At 41.7% G+C, this 23,320-nt stretch overlaps 1 protein-coding gene across 1 annotated transcript in view; it reads right to left on the bottom strand.

The window, feature by feature from the left end:
- Positions 1 to 8,334: 8,334 nt before the first annotated feature.
- LOC101175517 (cadherin-10) overlaps positions 8,335 to 23,320 on the bottom strand; it is a 32,170-nt gene continuing 17,184 nt past the window's right edge. The window contains exons 5-12 of the mRNA XM_023950286.1: positions 19,541 to 19,708; positions 19,209 to 19,390; positions 17,455 to 17,708; positions 16,560 to 16,696; positions 16,361 to 16,482; positions 14,198 to 14,309; positions 13,807 to 14,058; positions 8,335 to 9,599 (exon numbers count right to left, since the gene is read on the bottom strand). Of these exons, the coding sequence (XP_023806054.1) occupies positions 9,109 to 9,599; positions 13,807 to 14,058; positions 14,198 to 14,309; positions 16,361 to 16,482; positions 16,560 to 16,696; positions 17,455 to 17,708; positions 19,209 to 19,390; positions 19,541 to 19,708 (1,718 nt within the window). The 3' untranslated portion in view covers positions 8,335 to 9,108. The remainder of the gene's footprint in view (positions 9,600 to 13,806; positions 14,059 to 14,197; positions 14,310 to 16,360; positions 16,483 to 16,559; positions 16,697 to 17,454; positions 17,709 to 19,208; positions 19,391 to 19,540; positions 19,709 to 23,320) is intronic.

The following is a 23,320-nucleotide window of genomic DNA, read 5'->3' as shown; positions in this document are numbered from 1 at the left end:
TCATAGGTGTTCCGGTCTTGAAGCATCTCATTCATTTGCTTTTCATATTGTTCTGTGTCCAGGATGACTGTGGTTCTGCCTTTGTCCGCTGGTAATATTGTGATTTATCTATTATTTTTCAGATTGTGGATGGCTGCCATTTCTTTTTTGGTTACGTTGCTTGGTGGTAGTTTTGCGGTTCTGAGGATGCCTGATATTTCGTTGCGTAATGCTGCTTTTTCTCCTGGGTCCCGTTTTCTTTAACATGCTAATTCGGTGGCTACGATGAACTCCTCATGCGGGATCTGTTTTGGGTTTATGGCGTAGTTTAATCCGTATGACAATACGCTGCGTTAAGCTTTAGATAGGGTGCGTTTTGATAGATTGCAGATCCATTTATCATTTATGGTGTTTTTGTGTTCTTGCTTAAGGGGCGGAGTCACTTGTCAAAATCTGATAGGTGACTCCGCCTCAATCACAACCATCTGCTTTTAAAGACGTCATATCACCACCGCCTGATGACGACTCTGACAAAGGCGGAAGGTTTTCCTCCGAAACATGTAAGGTACGCTTGACAAAAACAAACCGTGTCCGATAAAAAATAATTTAAGAACTCAGTTTAAACTTGGAGACACAATGAACTTCATTGAATTGAAATGTAGCTTAATTTGTCAAATCCCTTCAGTTCCTTTTCACAGAAAAGTCATGAAAGGAGCTTCAGGCTCTGTGAGAAGCTCATCCTGAGGGTGGAAGAACCGAGGCAGGTGTCATCACATTTCAGGACCCCAGGACTCATTAAGCCTTCCAGTCCTCCTTATTAGGCCACTCAAGGGGGACAGGGGGAATGGGGGAGGGGTAGCCAGAATAATCAGTGGTTTTAAGATGTTTTTTTTTATAACTATATGCATTCCCCAAAGTGTGTTTTTGGAGGCCGACTTGTGTTGGCATGTGACTGTTTCAAATGCTTAAAGTCATTTTGTGGTAAAATATGTTTTGCATTCGAGGGAGGGGTGGGGTGGGGGGGGGCAGCCAAAGCTGTACAGAAAAACAAATGGACAGCTATGTGACTGCAGCACGCCATAAAGAGTGACCGTTCACTTCTTGTTAGCCGCGTTGAGCGGATTTGATATGAAAGGTGATCTGCTCGTAACTTGTCTGAGAAAACAGAGAATGAGGAGAGTCTGGCGTGAGGAAGAGGAGCTGAGCGTGGTCGACTGCCGCTGTCACATCTGGTCTGCATACCAATATGTCACCTGCATTATTGATTGCACTACTTTGTGTCTCTTAAGTCTTTTTTTTTTCAAGGCACAATACACGCATAACAACATCATGCATTATGAACTAAGACAGGAGGCTTGTGGAGGGGTGGGCAAAAGTCGCCAACCTCCCTCCCCCCTCCGCCTATTTTCTCTGTGCCACATCAGCAGGATAAAGGCTAAAAAGGGTCAAATCTCGGGAACGGCGTGAACCATTTGAAGGTTTTGGTTTGTGGCCTGGATGTTAGTTGAACTTGTTCTCGAGGAGAAGAAATGCAGAAACCATTTTGGGGATTATGTCAAAACATGTGGGAAATTGGACGACTCTGGAGAACCAAAGTGTAAAACAGAAGTGCTGCACAAAAAGCACATTTTAAAAAATGCATCACTGTGTTTTGTTGCACTCTGCTGCATTTTGATGGGGAGGGTTCCTTTTTTTAGAACCAGTTGGTAGCTTGTTTTTCACAGGACCTGAATGTGCATCAAAGTGATGCCGATTTGAGGTTGTGTTTCTGCAGTCTCTACTTTTTGATAAATCCCAGGTTTGGTAGCACCCTCCTTTCTCCAAACCCCTTTTACTGAGGGGATATGAGGTTGATCTGTGCACCAAACCATCTGGTGTGTCAGGTTACTGGATAATATCACAGAGCTCCCAACAGGCTGTCAGTGCAACCCAAGCCTTGGCTGCAGCCGTGTACCATGTGTCAGTCATAAAACATATCAAATGTTTGTCTCCTTTTGTCTACTCTCTTCTTTAAAAATGACTACAGCGTACAAAGCTTTAGTTGTTCATAATTATGCATTATTCTGTGTGACATGTAGATACTTGTGCATATTAGATTTCCCCCACTGGTGCCATGCCAACAGGCGGCAGGGTTTGTAAAAATCATCTCCCTGTCTGCCTAGAAACCCATCAGAAACCAAGGAGAACAGATGTCCTCCTCCTATGTTCGGCGCTCAGGACAGGTCGTTGCGGTCAAATTAGCAGGAACACATGAAACCTGACTGTGATGCAGCATCAATGCAATGATGAGAGATTAACACCTCACTCTGAGCTCATAGGTCCCTGCACTGCACGTCAGATAAAGCACATTTCATCCAAGCCGCTGAGCAAAGAACCCACCTCCTCTATTCCTACCCCAGAAAACATTGACCCTACTTCCTGTTTTAGAGACAAATGTTCAACAAAACAGCTTTTATGCATTTACTCATGGATTTTTACTAAAGTGTGGAGCAAACGGTGGAAGACAATAATGACCAAAGGGGAATGTTCTAACATAAAATGTGAAACCTGCTGTGATTCTATTGATTCCAGTTGGAACATATTATGGCTGCCTGATGTGAGGGAAACTAGTGATTTGTGGTATTTGTGATCAATATTGCGATGACGATATAACTTGTGATACATGTAGAAATAGCAAAACAACTGAATACATCATTTCCATTTCACTGCAGTTTAATTTAAATAAGAGTCATCATACCTTAAATGATATTAGTCTACATGGGAGGCGAGCATCTGACAAAAAAGGTCCATTCCATTGGTCAAATGCATAAATGGATTTATTTGATACGTTAAATACTTCAAGCTGCCATACGATTGTTTTAGCACATTTAAAGTAACCATTTATTGCAGTTATTTACATGTAAAGTAACTGCATATCGCACAGCTTTATATAGCCCACGTGCACGATAGAACTTCCGGTTAACTTCCGTGTTTCGAGTGTAAGGACGACAACTTCCTGTTGGTTGTGTTATTGTTGTGGGGAATTTTGTTGAGTTGCTAGTTTTGAGTAAATAGGAGCGGATTTCGGGTAAAAGACAGGCGTTTGGTGTTTCAACTCGTGACAAAGACATCACAACATTGTTGTGTACCCGTGTGCGAATTTGTCAAAGTACAACAGTACTATAAGCTTTCATGGCTTTCCAGTATATGTGTCGGTGAGAGCCGAATGGACAGTGAACACGGCGGGAGGACTTCACCCCAAGCAAGACGAGTCGTGTTTCGTATTTGCAGCAATCGGAAAAGAAAGAAACGGAAAGAAAATGCGTATCGGAAAGAAAATGCGTATATATATACTCTGCCCCGGTCAGACTCGTTCGGATCAAAATTTCTTTCCGATCGAGATAGGTGGGTTATACCGATCGTTGTTCATGTAAACGGTCATTCCGATCGTGTGTCACTACTGCTCTGGTTTAACGTCATGCATAGACGGTGTTTCGCTGAGAGAAAGCTTTGGAGCTCATACAGGACCGACCAGCTGCTCTGCGGACGCCCCGCGTAAAGCGCCGCTCCGCTCTCGCCCCGCTGGCTCTTCGGCTCTCTTACACCCCTCACGAGGGAGATGCGGGGGGATGCGTGTCCACTGACGTCTGGACCCGGCATCCGAGCTCTGCGTTCGGGCTCCGGTGCCTCTCTGAGCAGAGCAGCTGGATTTATTAATGTGTTTGAGGGGAGGGTGCTTTGTTACATGTGCGTTTTGTTGTTTTGTTATGTGTGAGAATTCGGACTGCGAGCCGACCCGCCGCTCTGGGTTAGCGGCTGCCGGACTTGCGAGGACAGAGCAGAGCACACAGCGTGTGTTAGCTTTTCAGAGCAGAAATGCCGCTAAGTCCTAAGAAACTGTTCAAAAAATCACATGGAATTGCGTTTCTAGTTGTGCCCCGACAAAATAAAGGCTGATGTTATTCCCAGACATTTACGTGCAGCCAGGATTGCAGCGTTTCCCGCATGGTTTGTCCTGGATTTTGTGTCCATCAAAAGGCGAATGTTGTTAGCCCGTGTTGTTAGCCTAACACTGGGTTCTTCTTCCAGCTCCGTACTTCTTCCACAAAGAAAGCACTGACCACAAGGATTAAATATAAAATGATGAGCGAACAGGCCCTTCATAATATTTATAACATTAATAAAAGCACGTTTGGAAGATCTCCTCGTATATAACCGAGCTGCTGCATAAATATATGTGACAGCAAAGGTTTGTTTACAACGGGACACATTTCCCTTCCGGTATTTTCAACACTATATTTTTTCGACACGATATTTTGCCCATGTAACCACGCACTGGTTGACAATCCTGTAGATGTCGTTCACGTTGATTTTCGGGAGACCTTGTAGACAACGGGTGAAATATGCCATCTTTCGCAATCAAAATCTGCTGTGTCGCTGCTATAGAAGTCGCAAGCCGGAAATGGTCGGCCTCACACTCAAGGCGGCGGAAGTAGAACTCCTTAGTTACGTGCACGGAGTCTATTGCGATAATTATAAATTTGCGATTTATTGTGTAGGCCTAGAACAGATTGTGTTTTGGTCATCAAAAAGGTAAACGTGTGAATGCCACAGCACATTAATGTCACAAAGGTAGTCAGGAGATTGGCAGGAACTGTGTGGAACAGAAACAATATTGTTTAAAAAATACACAATTTAATGAATTTACTATTTTCAAAGCATCTTTAAGGAAGACCAACCCTTTCAGCCTAGTATAACTGAACGCAGAAGCTAAAATGCCAAAAATCAGAAAGGTTCTTTTTCTACATCCTAGCCTAATCGAGCTATGTTTTCTACCATGTTTAAAATGAACAAGTTGTCCTTTCTCTTCCTTTTAATGATTTTTTTGAAGACTACGAAAGTCAGCTGTGGGGCCGTTTCAAGTGATGTTACCTAGCTGTTTTTACTCTGGCAGTTTCAACCTACTGATATTGGCGGACGCCGTCTTGGTCCTTTCAAACTGCAAACTGGCTGACCTGGATCGAAATGTCCGTCAGCTCTTTTTCAGTCAAAGGTTTCCTCTAATTTATTGCAAACATTCATCTGTTTCAAATGCAGCCGAAGTTCACAAAGAAAGGGACGTGCTCTATTAAACCAGAAATAACAATTTAGAGTAAAATCCAATTTAAAAAATGTTTACAGAGGTTACAAATCTAGTGGAAATTATATTTTTTCCATAAACTTCTTGACGAACACTTTAATGCTTTTCCTGATGACTGGGTGGTAAAAACTTCACAGGGATGAGATTTATTGCTTGGCTGTTATATTGGATGCATTAGCTTGTGCAGGTGTAACTAATCACCACTTAACACCAGAAACTCTATTTCACAGTGAACTTATTCAGCGTTGCAAAGCCAGTGCAACTCTCCGTTTTTTAACAATGATTTCATGTTGAGAGGAAAGGAAACGCCGGATGAGTTAGGCAGAGGTGTTTTGACATTTTCTTCAGAGGAGATTGAAATATTATGCTTTTCGTTGTGTGTTTGACATGCTCCATGCTCATCTGGCAGCAGAAAAGAGGCCGTTTGTTGTTTTCAAAATGTATTAACTGAGGACATTGGCCATTAAACTGTTATTGTTTTGCCTGAGATCTTCCACTTTTAATTAAGACAATTAAGAGCAAAAGCCAAGCGTGCTATTAGTCTGGGTAAAATTTCACAGCAGTGTTTGTGTCATTGACGTTTACAATAGCTCTGAACACAAAACCCTCTCCCTTTAATTACTTTCATGCTGCTTCCACAGGCGCATCTGACCAATAACTGCACATTCTGGATGTGTCATATAATTAGAAATATGACCACGTTGTTTAAACTTAATCAGATTTAGTAGCAAATCTGTTTAACAAAACATTTTTGCATTTTTATGGCCAAACGATTAGTTCTACTTACTAGAAATTTGTAACACGAGACAAGAAGATAACATAATTGCAGCTGCCGTGTCAGTCTGGTCACATGATGCACAGACTAAGGAGTGATGGACAAAAAGTCTAATTGACTCACGGCACCAACAGAACATTTGGTGCTGTGAGGGGGCGGGGCTAATATTTGGAATCTTGCATTGCTCAACTCTAGAGTTCATTAACCATTAAGTGAAAGGCCCAGGTCCATTAGAACTGAATTCCGATGGATATTTTGGAGCCATATTGGAGCCATAAACTGTGTTGGTGAACAAGCCCAATGTATAGCTGTGAAAGGTGGTACTGCGCTGCGCCCCCATCATATATTGTCACGGGTCCTCCGTCAGCTGCCTCCCTCCTCCCTACTCTGCTCATTGGAACCAGCTGCACCTCATCACCTCATCACCAGAAGACCTTCATAAGGAGATCCATCCCAGCAGTCTATGCCAGTCCGTTACACTCTCTCCGGTGCTTATGCCTGGCTTCAAGCTAAGTCTCGTGTTTCCAAAGTCAAGTCACGCTCTTACCTTGTCTTGTCCTACGCTTTCAGGTTCTACTCTCCACGGGTGCCGCTGGTCCCTCCACGCCTCAGGCCGTTCAAGCCACGCAGTCCTCCTCGCTGCGCTCAGGATCATCCGCCATTGCGCGTCCTCGCGCTCACAGGATTCTCGCCGCTGTACCACAGACGCTCTTCTGGAAACCCCTCTGGTACTTCCTACCAGACTCTCGTGCTCTACGTTTATTCCTTGGAAGTTTAATATTAATTAAACTTACAACCAAGTCCCTGAGTCCTAGCCTCCTTCCGGGTTTCAGCAACTGGGTCTGTTTCGTCATCGCGACCATGAATATATATAGCACTTAACCTTTTTAGAAGGCCCAAAGCGCTTTACCATCACAGTTCCATTCACCTGTTCCCATACTGATGGCGGCTCCACTGCCGGACACTGGCTCCAGCCTATAACCACTCAGCGCCTGTTGTCACAAATATGCAACAAACCACTTTGTCTTTAAAAAAAATCCTAAAAGTAGCATCTACTTAAAAGCAAAAACATTAGAGGAATTTATTTTTTTCTTGGCTGGAAAGGGGATAACCACCAGGAGCAATGTGGCTTCAGTGTCTTGCCCAAGGACACTTCGACAGGTGGGCAGACACGGCAGGGACCAAGCCTGTGATCTTGCAATCACACGTCGACCACTCTACCTGTGCACCCTGGTTGTCCCAGAGACCAAAGAAACACAAGAAAAATAAAATAAGATCACAGAAGAGGTAAAATCCACAGAGATGAACAAGTCTTTTTGACCCTTTAACACCTGAGATGTTGCCTGTGACACCTACGTACCACACGCTGTTTGTCATACCGCAAATCTTCAACCGATACATGAACAATCAGCGGATTGAGAAGATACAGTCACATCGCCCTCTGCCACGTGAGTTCAAGTGGCCTCCCCCAGAGAAAACGCATGTAAATGTGTTTTTGGTAGTGATGCATGGATGGCGTCTAAAATTGATCATCGAGGAGAAATTAATGATTGTGGTTTGTGTTCAGCCGGAATTATACGTCAACAAGTCTTTCAGTTACTGGAATGGAGCTTAGAAAGACATTTCCACATTTCACACGAGGCCTCTTCCAACTGTAGGTGGCAGACATGCGCTAGTAAACAGTAGGAAAAGAACAAGTACTGTAGAAGAAGAATAACCCCTCCCAGCTTGTCCAGTGTGAATACAGTGAGGTAAATGCACCTTCAAGAACACGCGTTCAGCATGTTATTGAGTGGCTTTGCGCCATAAGAAAGCACAAGGGTTAACCCTTGTGTTATCTTAGATGACTCCACCCTTACATTGACATGTGATTCCTACCATGACAAAGGTGGATAAAGGTGGAAAGATTTCATGTAATCCATGTACACCAGTGAAGATCACAAAGCATTGAAGAAAAAAGGTTCAGAGCACTGTCTAGAGGGTCTAGATGACCCCACTCCCAATGTTAAAGTGCCTAGGATAGCACAAGGGTTACTAAATTGTTGCAATAGTTTACGTAAGCTGTTGGCGAAAACACGCTTTTATCAGAGACAGAAAAAACAGATTTACGTAGATTCCGTAAAAACTTCACTCCTGTAAAAGTATTGCATATCAGCTCAAGTCTGCTTTTCTTTGCTTTGAAGTCGCTGGAATTACATTAATTGCGTAAACGGTTGAATAGTTACGGTAGTCGAAGGAATGTCAACATTGGAGCTAAAGCTCACCTGTTAAAGGGTTGAATAATATCATTCTCTGTGTGAAGGTCCCATCACCGGAAAACCAAACCAAACTGCAAAATCCACACACTCTACAAATGCTTCATTAAATATCTATGTTCTTAGACATGTAGACATGTAAAGGAATAGTAACTAACGGGTACATTTAAGGGATTTTAGACAGAAAATCAATGTATGTGACAGAATTTTTTTTTTTTTACATATTATTTTATTAGAAAAATAAGTATAAAAATATAAATATAAAACAGTATGACCTGGCATTCGAACAGCATGAAATCAGTGTATGACACCTTTCCTACAACATACACTTTCCATTACATGTTACACCTATATGATGAAATGAATTCACAGTTTGACAAATAAACTGCACCAACCATTCACATGAACATTGTTTGTCAAACAGAGATAGCAAATATTATTATAGGATGTCCATCATTTAAAAACACTTTGTACATTTACAGCAGTTAATGGAGTTGGCTGGAAAAGCCTTCTAACAACCCCCCCACCCCCATACCAAGCCAGTACCATTGAACACCGATAGTATACAATACTACTATCTCTCAGGTTGAATACAAAACACATTGTCCACACCATTGTTCACAAAAATCCTAAAATTTAAAGGCATCTGTACTGATTATGACCAAAGACAGCAAGATTTATAGATTTAGTCCATGAATGGAAAAAAAAAAAAAATCAAGCTCAGTTCAGGTCTTGGTTTCCATCCAATGTGTGCGTGCACGTCTGTTTGTGCATGTGCACACACAACTATGTAAATCAAAGAGACAACCCGTTAACTAGCGAGCTAGCTAGCAAACTAGACAGATAGATAGTTTGATAGATAAGTAGACAGACAGTCAACTAGCTGGCTAGCTAACTAACTAGACGCAGCTAGCTGTCATGCTAGTAAGTTAAACGGACACTGAAGATGGTTTTGGGCAAAAGAGAGACTGATGGCTGGTCTAGGTCTCTCTATCGGGGCTCCTACCTATGTACAACTCGGCCAGCTTTTTGAACTGCGGTCCCCAGTTGCTGAGGTAATCGTAATCCTGGTCGCCCTCAGTGGCTGCTGACTCCAGCGAACTGAGGGATTCAGCCAACGAACCAGTGCCCTCATAGGCGTACGTGGCCAGAGAGTCATAAGGGGGCGCTGTCGGGTCAGAATCGTTCTCCTGAAGCCTCCCGTTGATGAAGTCTCTCACATCAGCGTTATCCTTTATGGGCGATGTCCTCCGAAAAGGAAACAGCATTTCGGGTATGATGTCCCTGCGTAGCTTGTTAGTCTCCATCACCTCTGGGTTGCGTAGCGTGCCGATATCAAAGGCCTGCGTGTCCTCCTCTCCTCCGCCTTCATCGTTGTAGCTGACAACGTTGTCTCTGACATCCTCTTTGGAGATGATCAGAGGCTCCTTCTTCCTCTGCCTCCTCAGGGCAGCAAACAGCACCACGATCACTGCACAGAAACAGAGAGAGGGAGGGCAGCATAAGTTTTGTGCCTCCTAACGTCATGTATATTAGGGAGGGTGATTACAGTCGCGTGGGGAAGACACATTTGCTAGCAGCGACAAATCCCTCACACTTCCTAAGGTCTTCACCTTCTTTTATTAAAAAACCAGTGAGAAAGCTTTTTCTGCCTTTTCCTCCTGAATGGCACATTCACTTTGTAAAGTGCTCTGCGGTTGGAGGATCCCTTTTTACACACTTCAGCGACTCAAGCCTCATTTCATCTGGGGCATAAAAGACAGTCATGCGGAGCACACATGTTCTCAGCGTGCAATGACGTGATTGCACATTTGAAAATAAAGCCGTGATGTTTCTGTAAAGAGGACACAGCTTCTTATTCAGCACCGGGATAAATCTATTTTTACCTGAGGTCCTCTTCTTCATCCTCATGTTTTGTTCTCACAGCAGGTGTGCCAGTTGCCTACTTGCCTCCCCACCTGGGTGCTGATTACACTGCCTCCAGCAGGGGTTGGAGGTGGCTATTTAAAATATTCTTTATAAAAGTATGGGACTGACCATCGCCTGGGTTCATACAGTGTTAAAGCCTGCTGTGAAATCTGCCAGATATGGCGAGCCGTTTCAGCTCAGCGCCGGCCCATCGGAGTCAAACAGAGGTGAGAGAGACAGTCTGTCAGGGGGCTTCAAGCACAGAAAAGCATCAGATAATGAGCAGATGTCATGATATTTTGCTCAAAAGGAGAGCATGAAGTGTAACCTTCAGTGCACCTACATGCTGAAGGAGATCTACTCCCCAGCAGAGGCAGACTTATGTATTTTGAAATAAAGATGGACAGATGGGAGAAATTGAATTTCTTGTGTCAGTTCTTCAGTCAGTCAAGTAGAACATTAGACTTGGGTCAAGTTTCAGTCGGAAGAAGTTTATTAAACCCAAAAGATGCACAGATTATTTGACAATATATCAGAATCGGAGGATTTTCTACCAGATCACCAAGCAGCAACACCTATTTCAGATTTTTTAAAGCTTTTTTTGCTCATGTGCATCAATGACTATGAATTTGTTTGTGTAGTTTAACTCTTATATATACATAGAGTTGTAAATAATCATCAGATAACATTTTCCAAATGATGGTGATAGAGTTGTAATTGTCGTATCTCTAGAATTGTTTTATAAATTTGTGTTGCCACTTTTTGTATTCATATTATGTTGTTGCTTTGTGTAAGCTTTTACACAAATGCTTTGCTATCCTCCTTTGGCCACATAGTTTTAATTCTCACCACCTAAAAGCAATGTTACGACAAAAAAGCATTCCTTCAATAAAAGAAAACGTGCAGGAATGAATCCAAGATAAAACCCATTTAAAAAAAAAAAAAGTAAAGCGTTAAAAAAAGAATAGAAAACATTAATTACATTACCAACATAAGAGCATTTATTTATTGAGATCAATAAAATGTGACCATGAATCCATGACTTCTAGTAATTTCATTTAACATATAAAACATGTACAAATATTTGGCATTAGGGTAGCAAGAACTCCTTTAATTTGTTACTGATGACTTTACCACTGTCATTTACAAAATCCAATAAATATCTGTTTACTAAAGCTGCCTTTTTCCGTGTTGGAGGTCACAGGGAAGCTACTGAAGGACAACGGCGAGCTACATCCTGGATGGTTCACCAGTCACATCTACTTTAGTGAAATGTTGTTACTTTGTGTTTGTCTACACTTTTACATCCACAATATTTATGAGGGTTCAGAATGGTTGAAGTTCTGCTTTGGGTGAAGGACTTATAAAATAATTTTGTCCTTGACCAAAAGCATGTATTTGTTCTGATTTTACGAGGAAAAATTATTGGAACATTTGCTTTTATATGTTAAGCAATAAAAGTTACAGCAAATATTGGAGTAGTTGTGAACAGTTAACTTGAGGCGGACTTGGCTGCAACCGGCTGTTTATTCAGTCGAATTACACCATCAGAGTTCCAAATTTATTTTTAGTTATCCCACACCAGTGTTTCAAATAATGCTGGTCATCTACTATAAACCCTTTTTATGGATATTTAAATCCACAGACATGACTGAATACCATGTCTATGTGTTTTTGTGATTTCTTATCTACATCACGTTAATTAATGACAGTTCTGAATATCAAAAACTGAAGTACATCTTAAGTGCGTGTGGTTAGTTTTAGCAGCTGCAGTTTGATTTTTACAAGACTTTTGACATTTTATCCATTTAGTCAGTCTTTGAATTTTCCCAGTAAGATTAAATATTGTTTTGGGTCAAAAAGCTGTAATGATGCGTGTAGGAGAACTGTCAAGAGTTAAATCAGTTAACAGATAAAGTCGAAGAAGTCTTGTTAAATGTTAAAGGAGCCGTCCAACATGATGTTTAGTCAGTGATCTGCTTCAATTACATTACAAATTATAATTGTATAACAAAACAAAATCAAATTTCATTGTGTTATCAATTACTTAACATCCAAAAAATACTTGCATATCATCAACATATAAGCTAACTAGGAGTTCAGACTTTAAATTTTGGCCTATTTTAAAGGATTTCTGTGATGTGTACAGTTTTTTTTTTTAAACTCAATCTATTTAAAACATTAACAAAAATGATGGTTGGGAGTCTAAACTATCAAGTAAATATATTAACATGTTTTGTGTCTAAACCTCAGAACATGTTCATATATTTACTTGTAATTCCTTCCCATTGAAAATGGTAGGTTCATCCACAAGCCAACAACTTTTGATAGTTACGTTTTATTTACTATAATTTAACAGGAAGCTAAAAATTTTAAAAGGGAGATTCTGAATATTAATAAAGGAAGAGTACATCAGTAAGAGAAGTTAATTTAAAAGTTGATTTTTTCAAATGAAAATAAATTAAACATGTTATGCCGATTAGTGTTTAATGTAAAACATTAAAGGGAAAAGAAGTGGCTCATAAAGATAATATAAGTTTGCTTCTGTCTGCTCCCTTTATGGTTAAGAGATGTATTGTTTTTTTTCTTATGAAGTCAAAATATTTTACTTATTTTCCTGAATTGTAAATGAAAAAATATAAAAAAACAAAATTAATTGAAAAATGACAACAAATAAAAAACGAACAAATCAGAAAGTACTAGGATAGAACTCACTTGGTCTTTCTTTAAGGTGATCAAGCACGGAGTTAAATAAAGCTTTCCCTGAAATGTGAGCCTTGTGAGGCATCTCCACTTCACCTCCCTTTGGTTAATATTTTCATCATTATTTTACCAAAGAGTGATATTTTATTGGATGCTTTAATCTTTCATGAGTGCAGTGATTTAGTGTTGTTTGAGGTCTACATTTCTTTTCATCATTGTGTTGAATGTTTTAAACATTCTTTTAATATACTCCGATGCTGAGCCGCTGTCAGCCGCAGCAGCGATCACTGACAGAATCACATCTTTATACTAGCATTTCTTTTTTGATTGCAGTAAGTTGGCAGTCCAGGCTCTTAATCGATCGGCTGATTGTAGTGATGGACCTTTAATAGCAAAGATTTACCCTCCATGTGGCCACTCAGCAGCAAGTCCTCCAGCAAGCAACTCTCTGTGGTCCATGCTATTGACTTTTTCACCCTGAATTGGCTGCAAAATGAAGCATATGGAAGTAAGTCCTGTCTGGAGCAGCAGCAGCTTGGCAATCATTTTAGTCATGGTAATGTTGGTCGATGTGGAGGGAAGAGATGACTGAGGATCTACGTTGTGTGACTGGAACTTGTCTTTGGAGGTATTGCTGTCTTGTGTGACTGTCTTGTGGAAACATGACTGATCACGTCAAACCTCTGACCACGCTATTCATCCATTTACCCAAGCCTATTGAATCCCCATCAGGGTCACAAGGATGCTGGAGCCTATCCCATCCACTGTTGGGTGAAGGCATCGTTCACCCTGGAAAGGTTACCAGTCTATTGTCCAAACAATCACACTCTCAGAGTCACATCTACGAAGACTGTATCATCACTAATGAAGCCTGTTTTAACTGTTGGAGGAAACTGGAGAAAACCCACATATGACTCAGGAGAACATGCAAATTCCCCGCAGAAATAACCCAGTTAAGGTAAGCAGATAACAAACAGCTGAAACAGAAACAATTCCAAGCGATTTCCCTTATGGCTGACAAAAAAAGCAGAGGTCAAAGGTCACTGCTCACACTTGAGTGGACTTACTCAGCAGAATAATGACGCAGAGCAGTATGGCCACCAGAGCTCCAGTCGTGAGACCATCTGAGAAGGGCAGGACCTCAGGGTTACACGACTGCATGTTTCCACGGCTGTCACAGCCACACACACGCACAATGAGGGTACTCGTGCTGCTCTGGATGGGGTAGTCGTTGTCAGAGATCACTACTGGCAGGAAGTACATGCTCATCTCACGGCGGCTGAAACCTCCCCTCCTCGTCAGGATATTGGCGGTGTTGTCTGTGGAACATTATGAGCTAGTCAAGCGCAGAAGCTCTGCAGTTGGGCGATGCATCAAGTATGTCATGTTTCACCATTTAGATTTGAAGGATTTGGTTCAATAATCGGTAGATGATTCAGGAAGAAGATCAGATCGTACCTTCTCTGTCAACGATTGTAAAGTTTGGGTTGGAGGCACTTATACTGAAGACAAATTTGTGTTGTCCAACGAGAGGCTCATCTGTGTCGACAGCACTTATTGTCTGAATGAGCTGCAAAATGCAAATAAAAAACATAAATGAGTTGTTAGTTAGACATTAGAAAAGAACTAAAGGTCAGTAGTTCTACTTATTATACAAAAACACTTAAAACAGACAGCAGCGATTTATTCTACTGCTTAGATGTCAGAAACATCAAAGTCTAATTATTATAGTTTATAATAGGAATGATCACATTTCCTATTTAGACTTAATGGTTTCAAGTATTCACCAAAGCTGAGGCTACATTCTACTGCAGTCATGGGAATAGAAGTATGAGGAGTAGATACAGAAATTAAAACAAGTTCAACATAGCCTGAAAGGATCAGGTCGACCACAGACATTGACATCTTACTGCTAACTTGTTATTGATATGCTCCCACCCACCCACAGAAAACCCACCAATCTGAGCCTGAAGAGGCAGAAGAGCACGGATACTCCATTAGAGCTGGAACAGCAGGTACAGATTCTGCTGCAGCCGCTGAGTCTCTCTCTGCTTGTGAAGCTTTGAAGTCGTCACGATTAAACGCGTACAACGTTTTCACCAAATTGTCACGTAAAGACTTTAAACACCAAAGTGTTGCATGTTAAACACTAAGTGGAAGTGAATTCTAGTTGTGTCAATGAACTGCAAAAACTTCCATTGATACTTTTAGCTGGACACCCCGCTCAGTTACAATGCATTTGATGTGAATCAATGGATTAATTCCCATTCAGCTGTCTACACATTTTAGGGTATTTTACAAGTATTCAAATATCTTAATATTCCCATTTATATTTCTGACCTGTTCCTCCAGAATCGGTCTGTTAACTATTCCCACTGTAAAAAACCAAACCTATGGAAAAGTTTTCCTTTAAGTGTTTTGGGAGCAGCCTGATGGAGGACCTGACTCAAGAAGTCCTTCTTAATCCAACTTATAACATATTTCTTATATTTGTGTACATTAGGTTTCATTATTTCTATTGATTTACACAAATAACATTTTAAACATATTGTTCATTTTATATTCCGATCATCTTCTGATCTCTTTCCAAAGCGATCCCAATGGTCTTTTATTTATGATAATTCAGATTTTAGCCAAAATCTAAAAAACCTGTGTTTTTTTCTAGGACATAGTTTCTGGAGAGCGGCAGGAGTTCATTAGAAATTCACCTCTGGGTTGGGAGGGACTGCTGGTGCAGAGTAAGCCTGCCCATATTTCCCCATCATCCCTTTGTTTACATGCTCTCCTGCCAGCTCACAGCCCCTCACACCCCCAACCTAACAAGCGATATCCAGCCGTCCAGTTTAGAGCCAGATTCCAGCTCAGACGAATAAAACAAAGACGTTCATGGATCTATTTGTCTGCACGTGGATGCATCAGAATGGAGTGGAGCAGGGAGCTGGTGGCCAGCCAGTTGAAGTTTGTCCATAACAACTATCAGCTTTTTCAAATGCCTTTTTTCATCTGCTCCTGATTCACAACAATTTTAAATAAAGAAATACTTGTAAATAAAATTTCAAGCTTAATTCTCCTTACATACTGTATGTCCTCCATATTTACAAAAGAACGTGTTAAAATTCTAAAAACACAATTTCCATTTAAATAGTTTTAAACATTACGTCAGGTTTTTACCACCAGTTTTTTCTCAATTGAATCTTCTCACTGTACCAGCTGCTGCAGCTCTAGCTTGGGACCTGGATCTCCCCCCGTACTGTGGTGAGGCTGCCCCCCCCCCCCCCCCCCCCCCCCCCCCCCCCGGGCTGCTGCACTCAGCTGTCTACACATCTACCCCCCAGAGGAATTTTTACTATTAGCGTTTCCACCCATTTACTTTGTTTGCTTTTCCGTGATCAGGCTAATGTTTAATGTTATCCTGTGCGAGAGGGGGGGTGTATTTTTTTATGTATTTATTTATTTTACAGCACGGTAACGTCTGTTAAGAGTGGTGTGTGAATAAATATGAATTCAGGTGTCTTTTGGCAATTCCTGGACTGATCCATGTTTTCCCTCCTTTCAACAAACCCTCATATCTGCTTCATAGCAGATATGAGGGTAAACTCATAGGCTGTGAGTTTCAAGCACCTGTCCTGCTTTGACGTTCTCACAGACAAATGTATCGTAGGACATGGCGAACTCGGGGGCGTTGTCGTTGACGTCCAGCACTCTGATGAACACGGGCACACGGGTGGTCTGACGAGGGTTGTCTGCAACAAAGTTGGTCAAAACGTTTAAAGTGGGCAATAATAATTGTACTTGTAACATAACTGAAATGGTTATTTACTGATTTCTGTGGCCACCACAGAGATGTTGTGCCATTTGGACATTTCTCTGTCCAGGGCCTTCAGTGTTGTGATGGTGCCGTTCACAGAGTCGATGTTAAACAGCCGCTCCAGATCTGTGTGCCGATCGATGGAGTATCTGCAGCAACAGCAACATCAGCATCATTACCTCCATGTATGCACTTGATGTGCCTTTTCAAGAAAACAACCTTTGTTCTCATCAAATTCATCTTTGTTTATTCTACTAAACTCTTTCTAGCCCCCCCATCCACAAAGGATGCTGTGCGTTTCCTTGAGCCAGCTCATTTGTCATAGTCACCCTTCACTCCAAATGTGAAGTAGTGAATATGCATCACAATGCGCCGTGCATTATGGGTCGAGAAGCACACAGCTCTGTGTTGGAGACGACGGGCGCCATATGTGCAGAACGGCGGCTCTGAGCTGTGTGAACCGATACAGCAAATTAGACTCTGACTTTGTGCAGAGCCACAGAGGGCTTACATAATCCTGGGAAATAAACAGTGTGTGTACGCACTTAGCAGGACTGCCGGCATGTTCCACGGGGAAATCACCAGAAGGGACACATGAATAATATGCTTTTCTTCTCTTTTCTGAGCTCACACGGCTGCCTGATGGATTAGATAAACCAGCGTGCGCACATTTTTATTAGCGCTCTATAAAAGCGCATGAAAGACTTTCTTTATGTACAACTGCTCTCTGGTGTTTGAATTGATTTTTTTTACCCTGTATAATTAAAGCAGGAAGAATAAGCTTTGAAACAATCAAAATGCTGCTAAAACGCCCACTTAACTCTTGAGGACATTTACAAGTTATTAGTCTACTTGTTTGCGTCTGGCACACTGTCGAGTTTAACACTCCGCTTTCAGTGCAACGTACTTGACAGGCTTGTCATCGGCGTCGGGGTCCCTGGCCGACACCACCCCCACGAAGCTGCCAGCTGCTGTATCCTCGTGCACCTCAATGATGTAGGGGTTCATGCTGAACAGAGGGGGCTCGTCCACGTCCTCCACCGTCACCTTGACCGCGGCGTAGTCTTTGAATTGTAAACCATGAATGAACCTTGCATCCAAGTAGGTGTTTCTCACCTCCACTTTGAACTCAAAGTCCCTCTTGCTTTCATAATCCAGCGTCTAAGGATGAAAGAACACCAGAAGAGAAAAGCTGTAGACTTTTCCAGAAGAGCAGCCGCCTCCAGGATTTTGATACGCAATTTACCACATTTCGTTTGTCTGCCTTTGTCTTCGTGTGCCTCTAAGTTCAGAGCTACAAATCCAAGTCAGGGTCTGGATGATCTTAAAGAAAAACTATGAAAAGTTTATTTTATAAGACTGATACGTATTTTTCATTTTGTGGGCTTATAGTATCAGATTTTCAGAAAAAGAAAAAAAAAGGTTTTCATATCTTTCCTTTATTAATAATTTTCACTAGCTTCCACTGATTTGGAAGTTTACTGGAAAGGAAAAAGTATGAGGTGATAAGTCTGACTTCCCTTCAAACGTGCAATCAGTTTAGACTCAACTCCCCATTAAGGGTTTTGTAGACCCCGCGTGTTCAGGATTAATAATAGTTGGATGAATATTGACTAAACAGGGAAAACCAAAGGAGGACATACCTTTACTTCTGACATGACCAAAGCCACTGCAAATGCGTTGATTTTATTCCATGTTTACTGTGAAGCTCGTATGGCTTTTCCTTATTTTTGGGTGTATAGAAAATCCATTGGTCCAGGCCAAGTCTGTGTTTATTTTGGTCCAGATTGAGTCCTGAACCGTGCGTTTGTAGTCTATATTCAGACTACAGTCTACAGGACATTAATGATTCTAACCAAAGCTTGTTAACAAAACCACAAGACTAAAGATATCTTTAGTCAATGGCCAGGAATTACAAGGGTGGGGCAAAGTAATGAGAGAAAGAATAATGGAATTCTTGCGCTTTGCAATTCTTGTCACTGAACGTCTGTATCAACGTCAGGTTCAACAGTTTTTACTTTGGTATGGCAGAGGAATGTGCAAGGAGGTTACTGAGGAGACCACTGCCAAGAAGGTACGTTGATAAGTGTTTATAACAGATAGATTGTCGGGAAAACAGCGTGAGAATCTATGTGGATCATGCTAAAGGTTGTTTTAACTAGCCTGCATTCCTCCGACCACACTTCAATGAGCTGCTGTTTCTTGTCGTCATGCTTGCTACATTCTTTTCTATCTACAACCTCGTAATGCCCGGCTACAGTGGCCGTTTAGGTCCAGTTGTTCCATTCTGAGTACATGGCCCATTCAAACTGAGAAACTCAGCAAAGCAAAGCTAAATCCTATTGGAAACTAACAGAGACCACTTAGAAAAATGGGTCAGAGAGCACTTCCTGGTCCCGGACTAGGGTCCGCTTTGGTGTATTAAGACAGAAAATATGTTCCGGATTATTGACGGAAAGAATTCTGATTGCCCTTAAGAGAGCTAAATGTGTCCAGTATGAACACACCCTTAGATTCCTGACTTGTTTTTCACCAGAAGTAGCAATATGTGTGGCTAAAGCACGTTTAGAAATACATTTCTAGTTTAATGAATCTTTTGCTCAATGTCAGTTTTATAGCGAGTCACAGAAAATATGGTTTCAAAGCAAAAAGGGGACCTACTTTCTTAATAATGACAACTCCTTCTTGTGTCATTTGATCAGTGATGATGTTGAAAGTGTCGTGACCCCCAACAATGGTGTACTCCATCTCAGCATTACGACCCACATCGGGATCATCAGCTTTAATTCGTCCAACGGCGCCACCAATCTCTGTCGACTCCACAGCAGCCATGCGGAAGGAATCTGAGCATGACATTAATGGAGGAAAACTCATTCCAGACGTATCTGCCAGCGAGCTTAATGTAATCAGGAGATGTAAGAAAAATCTTTTCAAGAGAGTGGCACCAACTTGTTTTAGGGATGTAAAATGTATGTTCAGGAAAAGCTACTCACGGTTGGCAAAGCGCGGCGGACTGTCGTTAACATCAGAGAGGGTGATGCTGACGGTGGTGGTTCCTGAAAGTCCTCCCATCTGTCCTGCCATGTCCTTGGCCTGGATCACCACCTGGTAGTTTTCTTTGACTTCTCTGTCCATGCCAGGTAGGGCTGTCTTTATGGTGCCTGGAAGGAAAGCATCTGCTTTACTAACTGAAATATGTTCCTCGTTTTTATTTAGTGTCTCACTGAAAATGTGATATGATCAAGATCAATCTGTCTCCATTACAATCTATGTCTCCAGCACAATTACATTTATGCGCGACTGATTTAGTTTGCCTGTTTTTAAAGGAAATCAAATTTCTGATTAGATTTATTTCTAAAGCAATGTTGTGCCAGAATCAGGATCGCTCCTCTTTATTGTCTGCATAGAAAGTCACAGTTCTCAGGGTTGGTTTGAAGTCTATTATGGGTTTGATGTTGAAATTCTAAAAGGTATAAAGGAGAATTTTGGAAATGGTTCGTTTTGGCCTAAAACAGCCACATTTGAGGTACGAGCTATCAGCAAAACAAAAGATCACAGGGGGCATTCACATTGGCAGCATGAAGCCAAACTAGAGTGAAGTTCTCTTTCATGGTTTCTGGGAGGTCTGACAGCGCATTCCAAGTGGTTTTTCGGTCCTTTTTTTCCGGAAAAAGGGCAGACTCTTGAGCTTTACAGGTGGAAATGGGCTGGCTAAAAATGGTCAAACCTGTATGGGACATGCAGGTGGCCTGGACAAAATATCAAGGTCGTAGACCACTCTCGAAATAAAATATGCACATTTTTATGGCCCGCAGCAGCAGTCACTGACTGCAAGGACCATATTGTTTTCGCAGTTGGAACGACGACTTCGCCGCCTTTCAGCGAGAATTTGACCCCCAGCCGCATGCTCGAAAAGTCACCAAAATGTGCACACACCTGGGATAAATTGCAAATGAATTTTCCACAAAGTCAACGTCACCCCCCTGAAGACGATGACATCACGGCCAGCGATCCCGTCAAAAAAATGAATGGGCCGAAAATCGCGTATGGGGCCGAACAAAATGTACTTCAAAATACAGTCGCGAAACCAAGACACACGTGTCGGGGATATCCCAAAGATGTTTTGAAATCATTATGGGACGGCCACACGACCTACGGCTTGGCGGTCATCTTGTGGCGAACTCTGAGAATTGGCGATTTTCGTGTTTTCCCACAATATGGGGAAAAGACACTTTTGTTTGAAGGATTTTCACACAATTGCACACACTTGCTGCCAGCTCCAGTCTACAAACACCCCAGAAGTGTCGTTGACCTTTGACCTTGGGAAAAGGCCGCCATCTGGAATTTTCTCAAAAAAGCACCTTTAGCACCAGATACAAACGAAAACTTGTCGCTGGAATTTTCATCAATCGTCTCGTAACTTTTCGGGCACCAACGGCCAGCTACTCTGGACAAAATGTTGGAATTAGAAGTTGTAGATTTTGAACGGCGTGCGCGTGGCGAGCTAGCAACCGTTGCCATCTTGGCTAGCTCGCACATTTTTCATCGGAATGTCGTAAAGAGGAAATATGCGATTCCTTGGCCCGCGCTGAACAAAACGATGCTACGCACGACAAGATCGATAAAGGAATGTGGACGTGGTAAGCAAAAAACCGTCGCAAAAAAATGTGCCGACTCGGCTAAAAAAAAAAAATTCGGATTTTTTTTTTTAAAATTGGCTAGTGAAACCCAGATAACTTTGTCGGGTATATCCAAACAAAGTTTTGAAATCATTACGTGATGGCGACACGACCTACGGTTTGGCGGCCATTTTGTGCCAAAATCTGCCATTTTGAGATTTTCGCGTTTTTACACAATATGGAAAACGGAACTTTTTTTTCGAGCGATTTTCACAAAATTTGACTCGCATGTCCCTAGCGTAAGTCTACAATCATCTCTGGAGTTTCGTCGACCTTTGACCTCGGGAAAAGGCGGCCATCTTGAATTTTCTATAAAAAACACCTGTGCCACTGGATTCAAACGTAAACTTGTCGTTGGAATTTTCATCGATCGTCTCGAAACTTTTTGGGCATCAATGGCAAGCTACTGTGGAAAAAATGTTGGAATTAGAAGTTGTAGATTTTGAACGGCGTGCACGTGGCGAGCTAGCAAAGTGGCGCACTGTTATAACTCCTATGTTTTTTAATGGACCACTGTGAAATTTGAATGCATGCATTAAGGCCTTATACTGAATACATTGAAAAACACTGGATATGGACGTATAAGGAATGTGGGCGTGGTTAGCATGAAACCACTGTTGCTAAGGACGACAAAAAGTTTACTTTTACCGATTTGTCCGAAACTGACGTCAATCTGTTCGTCCTCCCGAGGGGACCAAAACATAAAATGGTTGCTATGGAGATAAAATCAACAGAAAAGCCGCCATTTTGGAAAAAGTTGTTTTTTTATCAACTCATGACATATAGCTTTCACCAATGGAGGAATGTGTTTTTCTGAGTCAGTTTATGATGCTGATCGCTATGCTAGCACTTTTAGCCACATTAGCATAGCTAGCATAGTTAGCAGAATTAGCATTTTAGATAATGTGTTTTCCTGAGTCAGTTAATGATGCTGATCGCAATGCTGGCACTTTTAGCCACATTAGCATAGCTAGCATAGTTAGCATAATTAGCATTTTAGGTGATGTGTTTTTCTGAGTCAGTTAATGATGCTGATCGCTAGGCTAGCACTTTTAGCCACATTAGCATAGCTAGCATAGTTAGCATAATTAGCATTTTAGGTGATATGTTTTTCTGAGTCAGTTAATGATGCTGATCGCTAGGCTAGCACTATTAGCCACATTAGCATAGCTAGCATAGTTAGCATAAGTAGCATTTTAGGTAATGTGTTTTTCTGAGTCAGTTGATGATGCTGATCGCTATGCTAGCACTTTTAGCCACATTAGCATAGCTAGCATAGTTAGCATAATTAGCATATGCAGTTTTGACTAGCCTTCATCAAAAGTGGGCGGTGAGGGCGGTGAGGGCGGTGGTGCGTAGAGTTGGGCGTGGAAGTCGGGTTGCGTCTGCGGGCCATACAATTTTATATGGGTATGCTGAGGGTGACAGGTCGTAGCCATCATTTATACAGCGCGTAAGGGTTAGCAAGAGGGAAGTAGATGTCATTTTTTCTTTTTTTTCTTTAACCCCCACCAGCTTCTGTAGACTGTACAAGGAGCCTGTTAGTGCTGTTCACGGGGTTACGTGTTCACGGACTTTAGATAATCAGTGTGTGATTTATGAGGACATCCTACGCACGTACCTCTCCCAAGGGCACTTATGCACCCTGTCACTACTTGCACTATTTACTTGACTTTAATAAAGTCAAAGTGTATGGACAATAGATCCATGCATCAAATTATTTTTTTTATTTTACAGAACTGAAAATTTTTAAACGGCACACAGCTCAGTTATTCTATGATCTTATTTTTATGTTACTTCATCTTATAAAAAGGTCAGATACCACAGCTTGCAAAGCAGGAATTTCACTTTGAAAGAGCCAAAAAGTCCCCCTCTGCATTCAACTTGCTCTGTTAAAAGCTCATGCAATCAGGGAGGAAAATGTGGTGAAGAAATTGGCATTGATCGTCCCAATTGTGATGCGCCAGCCAATCAGCGCACCTCCCAAAAAGTCAGCCAGAGCCAGATGTAGACAATCTATGGCCAAATAATGTGAGTAATACCTTTAAAAAAGCTCCGTCTTTTCAGGCTTTTGAGTCAGAGATGAATTGGATG

Source organism: Oryzias latipes, chromosome 20 (assembly GCF_002234675.1).
Source record: "Oryzias latipes chromosome 20, ASM223467v1".
Classification (NCBI taxonomy): domain Eukaryota; kingdom Metazoa; phylum Chordata; class Actinopteri; order Beloniformes; family Adrianichthyidae; genus Oryzias; species Oryzias latipes.
This window is presented reverse-complemented; position numbering and strand designations above follow the sequence as displayed.